A 13,439-nucleotide genomic window follows, 5' to 3' on the forward strand; every position below is an offset into this window, starting at 1 on the left:
ATGTACACAAATATACATATGTGTGTGTATATATATATATATATATATATATATATGTGCTACTGTCATCACTATCTGTCTCCTAGTTATATCAAGCTCAGCATGTCCAAAATGGAACTTACTACATTTCTCCAAACATCCATTCCCTAGACACAGCATACCAAGCAAACTGTGTTGTTATTCCATAAACCCAATAACCCCAGCTACTCATTATTTGACAAAAATTTGACAAAAAAACTTCAGGAATGGAATAAGAACCTAATCATGCTGTAAACTTTCCAAATCAAAATACCCTTCCTTAACTCCAGTCTTCTTCATGTATTGTCTCTCCTATTAGAATATAAGTTTCTTGTGACCAGAACAGTCTCTCCTTTGGATCTCCAGTACTTAGTACAATGCTTGGTATGAGTTAACATTTAATATTGTTCTAATGAAGAAATCTCACTATGTTATGCTACCATTAGCCCCATTTTGCAGTTTAGGAAACTGAAGCAAAAAGTCAGTAGAGGACTCACCCAGGGTCATGCAGTTAGTAAGTGTCTGAGGCCAGATTTGAACTCAGGAGGAGTCTTTCTGATCCCAGACTGATGTTGTATGCGCTATGGCACCACCTAGTGGCCCCTACTAAAGCCTGACGACACAAAAGTGGCAAAAGTTTTAATTTTTTTTTCTTTCTTGATGGGGAAGAGAAAGTATGAAGGAGTCAAAATAAATGCTTTGTTGTTGGTGGGGAGATTTTTATTTTTAGCTAAAAACCAGTTTCTTCTTTCAAACTTTCCAATAGGGTACCACCAAGTCACCTGTACTCAAAATCTCAGTTATCTTTGCCTCTTCCCTCTCTCTCTCTCTCTCTCACTGTCCAATATCAAACAGCTACCAAGTCCTGTTATGAAGGGCTAGTGGTGCAGGGGGATAGAGCACTTGGGTCTAAGGTCAGAGAGTTCAAATCTGGCCTCAAACACTTACTAGCTGTTTGACCTTGGACAAGTCACTTAACCTCTATTTGCCTATCTCCTCAATTGTAAAACGAGGATAACAGCACCTATCTCCCAGGGCTGTTTTAAGGATAAAATGAGATAATTATAAAGCATTTAGCACATCCATTCAAAGTACTTTAATTTAGTCCCCCTGACACCTCTCACCTATACTACAGAAACAGTCTCCTAATCTATTTTACAAAGTCTTTCTTCAGTATATGGCCAAAGACAGAAATTAATATTCTTAGGACACATATCTGATCATGTCACAATCCCTCCCCCTATTTAAAGATCATCAGGTTCCCTGTAGCCACTAAGATAAACTATACACTATCCAGCCTAGCCTCTTTCACCATGTGGAGGTTTCCACCTACTTTTTACAAGTTTATTTCTTTTTTTTTTAGGTTTTTTTTTTTACAAGGCAAATGGGGTTAAGTGGCTTGCCCAAGGCCACACAGCTAGGTAATTATTAAATGTCTGAGACTGGATTTGAATCCAGGTACTCCTGACTCCAAGGCCGGTGCTTTATCCACTCTGCCACCTAGCCGCTCCTACATGTTTATTTCATATAATCCTGCTTCCTAGCCCTGGAACCCTGGGCTCTTAATGGGCAGCCATGTCACATCCCCAGCAGTTCCAAATCATGTGTCCTCCCCTTTTATCAACTTCATCTCACTGGAACCCTGGAACCAGGGCTCTAATAGGTAGAGTTCTCACTCTCTTTTGCCCAGAACTATCACCCCCCACACTTCCAGACAGCTATAATCCCTTTGTGAACTCCTTCCCTATTCAATCCTCCTGTTTCTAACTCTAGCTCCCATATTAAGGAAGTTCCAAAGACTTGCTGCAGTTTTAAGCTTTAAAAGCCTTATTTAACAGTTTCTTAAATGAAAAGACTGTCTTCCCTTCTTGTATTTGAACTCTTAATAAATGTGTTTTTCTTCACTCATTCATTCACGAAGTCTACATTCCAGAGAATATGAACTACTTATGAGATTTCTTTCAAGGAACTGTTTAGGTACCTTCTCCATCCTCCATATGGCCTTTCCTAAACTCCCTAGTTATTATCCCTCTCTCCCTACTTTGTATTTATGTTCATGTTGCATTCTAACTCCTATCAAACATCAGTTACTGAAAGGAAGAACTTATTTTCTTCTTGTCTTTGAATCCTCAGTGCCCAGCAGAGAATTTCAGAATACGGCCCATGATTTTTAACAATAAATTTAATGTTTAAATTCTACTCTGTTTAAGCTAGTATTCTGCATTATCTGAACGTCAATTAGCTGAAAGCAAAGGAAATATATTTGGGAGATAGGGAAGCAGGCCTAGAATTAAAAACTGAATTAATTCTTTAAAGTGGAAAAATGGGGAGCAGCTAGGTGGCACAGTGGATAGAGCACCGGCCCTGGAGTCAGGAGTACCTGAGTTCAAATCCGGCCTCAGACACTTAATAATTACCTAGCTGTGTGGCCTTGGGCAAGCTCATTGCCTTGAAAAAAAAAAGTGGAAAAATGAAAGCAAGTCAGACAAAGCAGAAGACTAGAGAAGCTAATAACTCAACTTCACTACTTGACAGATGTGATTCTTAAAATCAAGTATCCCAAATCTCCCCTCCATGTCTTCCCCCCAATCCCATCCTGATTACTGAATGGCTCCTGAGACTCACTATATCAGACCCCTGGATTCCAGACCTATTCTTCCCACTCCTACCTTCATTTACTTCTGGAACCATAATAAAATAATTCTGCCACTGATACTGAAAAAAGTTATGCTACCTTTCTACTCATGGGCTCCATCACTATGATGATAACTTTCTAAATCAAAATACCCTTCCCTAGAATCAGTCTTCTTCAAATATAGTCTATCCTACTAGAATATAAGTTTCTTGAGATCAGAGACAGTCTCTCTTTTTGTATTTGGATCCCTAGCACTTAGTACAATGCTTGGTATGATTTAATATTTAATAAATGCTCTTTTAATTCATTCATTCTCCAGTGTTCAGGTCACTCTAAAAGAAAAAATATATTTTCTTTACCATACAGTTATTGCCTCCTGTGTAGACGGAAGAGGAGATTTAAAAGGACTCTGTCCTATATACACTGAAATAGTTCTAAAATATCTCTTACCTCTTCTGGTTCTTGTTCCTGCTCCTGGCCAGGCTTGGACTTCTTTGGTTTAGAAGGGCCTCCAGGACTAGAAAGAGATTTTGGCATCTTGGATGAAGATGGTACCAGATGTCTTGAAGGCATACAGGAGCCTCCAAGACGTTGCCCGCCCCCAGAGAAAGGAACAAAGGAAGATACTGATTCCTTGGAACTCAGCCTCATTTCATCATCCAACCGTTTAAGGCCCAGACAATCTATCTGGCTCATCCCTGAAGCAACTGCATCATCTGGTCGGTTCAAATCACCACTGCTTAATTCACCAGAGCCCAAAGAAAGCAGAGGATTGCTGGTGTTCTGATCAACAGAGACAGATGGGGCAGGGTTTCCTGAGAGTTTAATCCTAGGAACTATAGTCTCCTGCTTGCCAGGTGATTCACACATCTTCATGGAAAACCTTTTGGAGAAAACCAAGGCAATAATAAGAAAAATTAGAAACAATAAAAAAAAAATCCCTCATTATCCCCTAGGATTTCCCCAAACCATAGTGATAATGGGCAAACAGCTCCAAACAAAGCTTTTCTGATAGAATCAGGAAGTTGACTGAACAACAGAGGATGTATTCCATTTCCCCTTCTCTATGCTGCAATAAGCAAAACTAAATACTAATCCAATATCATGCACAAGTGAAATTAAGCCTTTTTAAGGAACTAAAAAACTCTGGAGTGGGGTTTTAAAACTGATTAGTATCAAGAGGAGCTGATCTCAAACCCAACCAGCAGGCGGAGCCATAGGAGCCAGGTTTCCCCAGAAGAGGTTAAGAACAAGGCTTTTAACATTTTTTTTAATTAAACACTAGTGAGATAACACACAAATGATTTGTATTTCCTATAGAGTCAATATATCTACAGTACTTCTTTTATTCTGTACCCACAAAGAACAGAAAAATGTTAGGAGACTAAAACAAGCAGGACCACTTTGAAATAAACATGTTAAATTTGTTGCATACTTTAAAAAAATAAGCTTTACTTAATAGATTCATGGTTTCATATACAGTCCTCTTGTTCTGCTCTTCTTTGTAAGTGGAAATATTCATGTTAACTGATGTTTGTCAAACTCTTAACAATACATTTTCAAAAAAAAAATTGTACCCAAACAACATTGTAAAAAGCCCGAGCCAACATCTGCAACCATGGGAAACACATCTGGGCAACAGTTTTAGATAAACAGGCAAATGGAGTAATTGCTGTGAGGATGCATTTTTTTTTGTCTTTGAACTTTTTTTTAAATGCATTTTTCTGGTGTCTGAAACAAAACAAATTCACCACTATAAGTTTACAAAGAAAAAAAGAGTCTCTGACAGGAAGACTAACTTCCTCCACCTGACCTGATGATGGCATTGCCTCCAGTTAAGCCCAATGACTTCAGTGTGGTCTTCTGCAAAGCAGCTCTCCCAGTTATCTGGAAGGGGACAAAAATGAGGAACAGAATATACCTTTCTCCAAAATACTGGCCAAAGAATAAGTAATAGACAACTCCTAAAAGAACTCATGGATTATAGATTTAGAGCTAAAAGGGACCTTAGAAAGCAGAGTCCAAGCCCTTCATTTTTACAGATGATGAAACCAAAAGCACAAAGCAGCTAAGTGACTTACCCAGGGTCACGGAACTAGTGAGTATACTTAGGATTTGAACCCAGGACTTTTTGACTTCTAATTTAGTATCTTTTTCACTAAATTACACTTCCTCTCTTCTAGTTCCTTCTTAATTCTGTAAGCTCTTTAGTCTTTTCAAATTACCTGTATCATGTGATGCTTTTCTTTCCAATTTTCTTACTTTCTCATAAATGAAATGGCAGAATGGTATACTCCTGAAAGAGTATAAGACTCAAGAGACCTGAATATTCTAATCTCAAATCTATCATTAACCAGTCATTTAACTTTGCTGGGTCACATTTCTAGATTTATGAGTGGGTTGGATTTGATGACCTCTTAAGATCCCTTCTATTTTATGACTGGATGATCTATAAAACAAGGAAACCAACCAAGTGGAACTGAAGGGAATAGATTAAGAAATTCTACAGAACAAACAAAATGCCCAGAGATTTGGAGAAAGCCTCTGGTCAAGTATGGGTGGGGGAAAAAAACCTGAAGTGTAATAAGGGCCTGAAAGCTGATGATGACACAATTGAGAATGATAGGGTTCTATCAAAATAGTTTAGGGAAGAAAAGAGAAAGAAGTCAAGATCAACTACTGGTTCTCAATCCTTGTTATATCATTCCCTACAAAAGGCTAACTCCCAACCCAAAAAAGGGACCAGGATTCCAGACTTCTAGAATGGCATGCCCAAAAAGACTCTGGAGAGTTCGATCATAAGCCAAAAACCAAATCTAAAAATAATTTCAATGATTAATGTTCCTTCCAACTTAAAAAATATTTTAAGTATATAGTCATCAAAATTATATTTCACAAAAAAAATATTTTTGCAGGAAATGTGATAGCTTAGAGATTCCTAGAGATTCAATTAAAAAATTAATGGAAATAACTTCAGCAAAGTTAGCAGAATATAAAACCGGCAAAAATCATTAGCCTTTATGGATATTATCAACACCACTTAAGAAGAAGGGAAAAGAGAATCACCTTAAAAATAAATGCAGAATGTATAAAATATTTGGGAATTCACCTACCAATATCCTTCAAAAACTATATGATTAAAACTACAAAACACTTTATAATAGAAATAAAGACAGACCTAAATAACTAGAAAGAGATCAATTGCCCATGATTAAGTTCCACTTATTAAGAAATAACAATGCCACCTAAGTTAATTTACTTATTCAGTGCCATACCAATCCAATTACCAAAGGCTTATTACTTTGTACACCTAGAAAAATAACAATGGAAAATGACAATTGTTAGAGGGGAGTTATGAGAATACAGGCATACTTAATGCACTACTGATAGATTTGAATTGGTCTAACATTTCTGGGAAGTAATTTGGAAGTTATGTCCAAAATGTGAATAAATTGTCTATACTTTTTCATCCTTGAATACTACTACTAGGTATAAGAGATAGAGAAATGATCCAATTATGAAAAATGTTTATAGCAAGTCACTTTGTTGTAGAAAGAAATTAGGGAAGTGTCTGTCCATCAATTATGGAATGACTGAGCATATTATGATAAATGAATTAATGCAAAAATGATGCCAAAAAAAAAGTCACTAACTTTTTTTTAGCTTTTGTAAGGCAATGGGGTTAAATGGCTTGCCCAAGGCCACACACTAGGTAATTATTAAGTGTCTGAGGCCGGATTTGAACTCAGGTACTCCTGACTCCAGGGCTGGTGCCCTATCCACTGCGCCATCTAGCTGCCCCAACATTTTTTTTTTAAAACACATAGAGTTAACAGAGCTCAGGAGGCAAAAATAGGACAGATGAAATTGGTCTATCATTTTAAATATGAAAGCTATATATAACTTAAGTCATAATTTTATGTACAGTTCATTTTCTGCTCCTTTATGTATATGGAGATAACAATAAAAATTACCAAAAAAAACCAACTACATTATACAAGGAGAAAAAATCCACAAATGCTGAGATTATGAACAGATTTTCATCAAGTAGAATTTATGCAATTTAAAGCAACTCATTTAAGGATATGCATAATTGTTACTATGCTACATGGTAATTAGGCATAAATGGCAAGCAGTTTCCATAAATGACTATAATCAGTATTCCTTTACACAGACAACCCAAATTTTTAGTCATTCTTTTTTCTTTGTACTTTTCCATAATCTAATCAGGATTAATATGTACAGTTTGTCTTGATACAATATAGAATTTAATCTTTGTCCTGAATGCACAAAGGTCTGACTTTCCCCTTTGCACCTAGGTCCAGAGCAGAGGTTTCCTAATATTCTTTCCTATAATTTCAGGTACCTGTTGTTACTTCGGATCTACTCCTAAAGTAATCCTATTTCCCAGATAAAGGATTAAGGGGAGGCAGCCTAGGGGAACAGAAAATGGTCCCCTTAACTGGGAGCTAAGAGGAGACCTGCCACGCACAAATTGATTATATGTACTCCTCTACCTTCACCCCAAATTATCAAGATAAAATGATGCTTGAGTCTCTCCTCAACACTTGCTTCTCAGGGTGTTTCTCAGAATGCCATCTATCTTTTATGTTCATTCTAGCTACACAAAAATTGGAGGAGGGAGGAAAGAAGGATAATTGCTCACAAAAACTTGATTTGCCTGCAAATTTGAGTCCTGTCTTTCCTAAAGTAGTGATGGAATGGGAATGATGTATATTTTGTTATAATGTATGATCACCATTGCTAGAGAAGAGACAGACCTAAACCTTAGAAACAGCTAAGTGCTGGACCTAAAGAAGACCCAAATTCAAATCAGGCATCACTTACTAGCTATGGAACTGTGAGCAAGTCACTTAATTTCTGTTTGCTTTAGTCCACTGGCTGAGTTTTCTTATCTGTAAAATGGGGAGAATAATAGCACTTTCTTCCTAGGATCTTTGTGAGGGTAAAATGAAAACATTAATATGAAGTATTTTACAGACCTTACAATACTTTAAAAATGCTTGCTATTAATATTATTATTATTATTATTATTATTATTATTATTATTATTATTATTATTATTATAGGATGGCTCATGAAGGAAGAAAAGATCATGAGAAGGGGTTCTGGATTCCTAACATTTAGGAGCTATCAGAAAGATGGAAGGGGATGGAAAAGAAAGGGGTCAACTAAAGGTAATATTTCCAAGAGGGAGAACTCAACTCTTCCTCTTCTTCATTGGTACTTTCAGAGCTCTAACTCTGTTTCCCTTCAGGTCTGACTTTCCCCTAAAGGCTTCTTTTTTCCCCCCATTAACTTCCTCTGTTGTAACAAATCAGCAATATTTTGACTTGCTCATTCTCTTACCCTTCTTTCCAGGAAGACCTTAAAGTGAAAGAATCTAAATTCTGTTTTAAAGGAGTATCTACACTTGGCAAAGTGCCTTGCACACTCAATATGTATGTACTGCTTATGACTAATACTGAAGGCAGTAACCAATGTTTTAATTCAGCTGTTTTTAAGGCAAAAAACCCAATAAAATTTTCAATTCTCTTTCTATAGAGATATGAACATTGCAACAGTCAGATCAACCCCCTCCCCACCCCCTGCTTTTTAAAGTAGTTTTTCTAGGCAAAATAAGCAAAAAAGGAAATGAGATAAATGGGATCATCTGTGCATCATTTCAATTAGACTAATCAGGAATTAGAATGACTTATCCAAAAATAAAGATTTACCTAAAGTTCATTGAAGTAAAACAGTTTCAAGCTTTTTTTGGGGGGGGGAAATTGTTATACCAAGTCCCACCCCATCTAATCTCACTTGAGGCACTATTCTACTTGGGTACACATGAAAGAGCACTAACCCCAGAGATGCAGAAAAGAAACATGGAACAAGGTAAATTCTGTATATGAGGATGTGAACCACAAAAATTCCAAAAGAACCTGAAGCCTAGATTGAACAGTCCTGAATGCTTCAGTACGAAAGACATAATGGTTGGTTAGAAGCACTTTTTGATTCTTTGTGAAGAAATAAATTTCAGATACCCATGTCTCCTGCTCCAAAGCCCTAGGACTATCTCTAGAAGTCTCTCCTGCACTAGGAAGCCAATATTCCATTCCTTAAGGATGACATGATTCAGTAGACAAACCCTCCAGATGGAAGGCTTCTGACTAGGAGGCTCATGAAATCCCATCTCTTCCATGAAGCCATTCAGGGAAGATAAGAAGGATTGATTGCTTCCCCTTTCTCACGCCATCTAGACACAAAAATCTCCCAGTTATCCTCTTCCACTCCCCACCCAAACTTCTCATTTGATCTGTCAATGACAGATGCTTTTCTTTAATTCATTATTAATTTAACATTTTCCTTCTAAGGCGCATTTCTTATAAACATGTCAGTGTCCATGTGCCTCTTTCAAATCATAAGATAAAAGAAAATAGAACAGATAATAAATATCTTGATGAAATGGATAGCAAAGAAATAATGTATATAAAAGCAGGAAATATCAAACTTTAGGAAAAGTAGTGAACTTTCCTGGATCCAACTTGATTATCTCAGTTACAGAATAAAATTCAAGAACAGTAGTTTAAAAGAAAGTCAGATTTTTAGCTCTTCCACAAATTTCTTCTGATGGCCTCAGTTTATGCATCTGTAAAATTCAACTTTTTCTCAGTCTCTTAGTCAGCCTTTAGGCATTTGTTGGATGCTTACTATACAGGTTAAGCATTATGCCATAAGGAAAATAGAGATGAGTCTGTTGTATATTCAAAATGATTTTTGGATGTCGAACTGTATGTAAATAAATGGGCATCATCTTCAATTTTCATCAATTTCCACACAATGGCAGAAGCTTTGTTCAGGGTCAAGACAAGCAGCAACATGGACCTAGGAGTTGTGAGGAGACCCTAGAGCTAAAGGGGGAACTCCCCAAGCATCACTCTCAGAAAGAAAAAAAAGTGAAAAAGAAAAAAAGAAGAGGAGGGAAAAGGAGGGAGGAGCCAGGAGGAGGAAAATCTAGGCTTCAAAAGTCAGGACTGAACATCACACAAAAAACCTCCACACTGCAAAAAGTTTTGAAAGAGATCAAAACATGAAGCAAAGCAAATATTTATTAAAACAAAACCACTTTTGTGACTCTTGGGCTTTGAGAGACATTGAAAAAACAAACAGGGCATTGAGTGAGGTTTATAGGAGCAGCCGCCCGGGCAGTCTATGGTTATGTTCCAACGAAGCCTGAGCTTCTTTTTTTTTTCTTTTTCCATAAAACACATCAGGCTTTGAAAAGCTCTAACTTCTTTCAGTCACACACTTTGAAGACAGGTCTGAAGGAGAGAGAATTTTCCAGGTCGGAAAGCGGCACTGAGTTTGTATAGTGATTTAGGAGAGGTCACAGGGAAAGGGAAGCCAGAATTCTGAGGGTGGGGAGAATGGGGGATGGGAGTTATTGAGCCAGAGAAAGCTGCTAACCTACCTCATCCCTCATGTAAACACAGACTGGAGTAGATTCACACAGCTGCTCCACACACTCCCTGTAAGGAGAGGAAAAGAAAACAGCTTAGGCTCTCTGAAGCTGATGTACAGAGAACACCCAGGTGCCAGTCACCATGACTCCTAGCTCAGAGAACAGCTAGCAGGGAAGCAAATGAGATCCTGTAGCACCCAGACTAGTCAATGTGGGAGGCATTACCCATACCTCCAATGCTTAAGAAGTGAGGGAATAAGGCCACCACATACCCACCCACAATCAAAGCTGTGTTCTGAAGACATAGGATATGCAGTCTTCTCCCTCATGTTCCTGGTTATAGCACTCATCCTTACTCAGATTAAATTTGATATTAGTCTACACTCAAATGAGAAATAGACTATTATAATATACAACATAGCAGAAAGAACACTGGATTAGAAATCTAGAAACCTGTGTCCAAATCTCTTCTCTGTCAGTAACTAAATACAGGTCCTGAGGAAAGTCACTTAGTTGCTCCAAGAGCTTAGCAACTTATCTATAAAATGAAAAGGTTGCCAAGATTGACAAAGGTCAGAATTTTGCAGTAATCCAATTGAAATGATCACTCTGAAAGAAAAAATAGTTCAAGGAATACCTCCCACTCTCCAAGTTATAGAAGAGAAAAAACAGGCTTCAATGTAAAAACAAAGAAGGATCTAAAAAGAATGGAATCCTAATCTGTGACAGAAGGATGGAGAATAGAAAATATGACAAGATAAAGGGAAGGATCACTGAATAGTTGGAGATAAGTAACAAATAACATGCTCTTTACATAGAAGAGTACTGAATCTTTGAAGAAAGATGCAATTGCTTGTCCTTTAAGGAATAATAATGTGGACACACAGTACTATCACTTAAGATATCAATCAATAAGATTAAGAAGAAGAAATAGAGTGAGTGTCTGATGATGTCTCAATGTTTGGGCATGTACCTAGAACATGATAAAGAACATTCCAGAACTCAGCAAATAAGAAGAGTATCCAAATCTGATGATTCATATGGGCACAAATGCCAGAAGGAACCTAACAAGCACTGCTAAAGATTATGAAGTCTTGAGCAAGAAATCTTAAGTTGAGGTGCTATTTTTAATCACTTGGGCCAATTAAAGGCAAAAGAGACACATGGGTTTGTAAAGTGAAGAACTTTTTTAAAAAGATCATAATGGAGAGTGGGATTTGTATTCCTGAATCACAGTTTAAAATACTGAAATGAAATACTATTCTTGGACATGGAATGTGCCTAACTAAGCCTATTAAAAAACAAAAAACAAAAAACCACCACCACAATATATTTGTTGGTCATTGTCAGATCTAATCAAGAGTTCTAAATGGAAAAGGAAAAGAAAATCAAGCAATTTCACAAACATAGATACCACAGAGAATAACTATAATAAAGGAAAAATAACAGCAGCAGAGACATTAAGAAATTTACAGGAAATAAAAATTTAAGAAAGGACCTTTGTAACAAAATCCTGAGATCCTTATAGAATAGAATCAGATTGATGAAATGCTTATAAAAACACCTCAAGAACTTATAACCTGTGTGACCCTGGGCAAGTTCCTTAACTTTCACTTGCTTTAATAAACAAGAAGAAGGAAATGGTAAACCACTCCATTATCTTTGTTAAGAAAACCTCACAGACAGTTTGAGTTAGACTAACTATGTTGTTGAAGTTAACTGCAGTGAATGTCAGGTCCTAAGTAGAAAAAAATTTGACCATAATAGTATCACTGAAATGTAGTGGGATAGGACTCATGAACTGTAATTTGACTTAGGATGAGATGAAGACAGAACTGTAAAAACAAAGGGAAGAAGCAATGTGGACAGCATTTGAGTGACAATTAATGGAGGCAAAATCTAAAGTCTGCTACTGTTTTCCTGTATATAAAGTGAGGAAATAGATAAGGAGCTCAGGAAACAGATCATAATCCTTACCCAAAAACACGATATAACTATGACAAAAGAGAGCATCTAAAAATTTCTCTTAGCTTGCCTTAATGATTTTTATCCTTCAAAAGGAAAAAAAAAGAGAGAAGAACTTTTATTCTAGCCTCTATTTGCATTGTTAAAGAGGAATCGGTCAAAAAAGTGGAAATTATGGAAACCCTGGGAATAAACAATTTCTACATCTAGGAGGTTATGACAGAGAATTTGGATGGGCAGTTGTTATAAATGAATGAAAGAAAAAACTGCTAAAGTAAGAGAAAATTGTAGTTTTTATTCACAAATCCTGCAGGATACAGTGCCTTACTTAGTATGAGGTACGAGGTAGCATTGAACATCAGATAATTTATAGTCTTCAGAAACTCTTTCCTCTCCCTCTTGGATTTTCATAGGCTCTCAAGAGTTTGAGTTACAATCTAAGAGGTCCACCCATCCCATGACAAGCCCCTCATATGATTCCCCCACATCACACAATGCATGATATGCTGATGAACTCTAATCATCACAGGGGGTGTGTGGGATAATATTCAATTACCTAATTGTACAAACTCAAGCTTTCATAGGATAGAAAGAATTCCACTCAATAGAGGTCAGCCAAGAAGAGATGGATAATGAATACTTAAAAAATAAAATTCTTATAATATAAAGAGAAAGAAAAGGGGTAATCTATATAAACTGACAGGCAACAACGTAAACAAACTAGAATTTTAAAATAATACATAAAGTAGAAACAAAGGCAGGTAAAGCATGGGATGATCCTGTACAGACTACCATCAGGAATAGTAATTTTAGAATAAGGTAAGGTTGGTAGTAAATACCAAGACTTCCCCTTCCTCTCCCCAAAAATGGGTGTTTTCTTCTTGGCTACAATGAGAAAAGTAGACTCAAAGAAAGCATAGAAGCACTCTTCCAGATGGATAGTACAAATAATGAAATAGCTAGTAGGAAATTGATAAAAATATATAACACTTTGGTGGTTTTGTTGAGTTAAAAATCATTTGCCATGCCTGCAGGGTTTTAACAATACATTGGTTAGTTTTACCAAACTTCTCCTTCCCCATTTTATTCTTTGTGACAAGGAATCATTCAAGTATAAATAATGTAAAAACAAACTATTATCATTGGGGAAAAAAATGTTTCATGACTAGGGTTGGTCAAATCATATTCCAGGGTACTGAAAGAATTGAATCACTATCAGTAATTTTTCATAGAATCATAGAGAAGTGTGGCTAGACAACAGAAAGACAAATTTTGTCCCTGATTTTCAAAAAAAAGGGAGAAATACATGAAGACTACAAATTATAAGGAAAGGAATCAAAACAGCAGAGTGAGAGG

General features: G+C 36.6%; 1 protein-coding gene across 3 annotated transcripts in view; it reads right to left on the reverse strand.

Annotated features, from left to right (window-relative positions):
- Nucleotides 1-13,439, reverse strand: part of ASPSCR1 (ASPSCR1 tether for SLC2A4, UBX domain containing) — a 137,568-nt gene that overhangs the window by 72,929 nt on the left and 51,200 nt on the right. For all 3 annotated transcript variants that reach the window (XM_074224855.1, XM_074224857.1, XM_074224856.1), the window contains exons 5-7: nt 10,128-10,185; nt 4,467-4,540; nt 3,104-3,536 (exon numbers count right to left, since the gene is read on the reverse strand). In XM_074224855.1, the coding sequence (XP_074080956.1) occupies nt 3,104-3,536; nt 4,467-4,540; nt 10,128-10,185 (565 nt within the window). The remainder of the gene's footprint in view (nt 1-3,103; nt 3,537-4,466; nt 4,541-10,127; nt 10,186-13,439) is intronic.

The sequence above is a fragment of the Macrotis lagotis genome, chromosome 2 (genome assembly GCF_037893015.1).
Source record: "Macrotis lagotis isolate mMagLag1 chromosome 2, bilby.v1.9.chrom.fasta, whole genome shotgun sequence".
Lineage (NCBI taxonomy): Eukaryota > Metazoa > Chordata > Mammalia > Peramelemorphia > Peramelidae > Macrotis > Macrotis lagotis.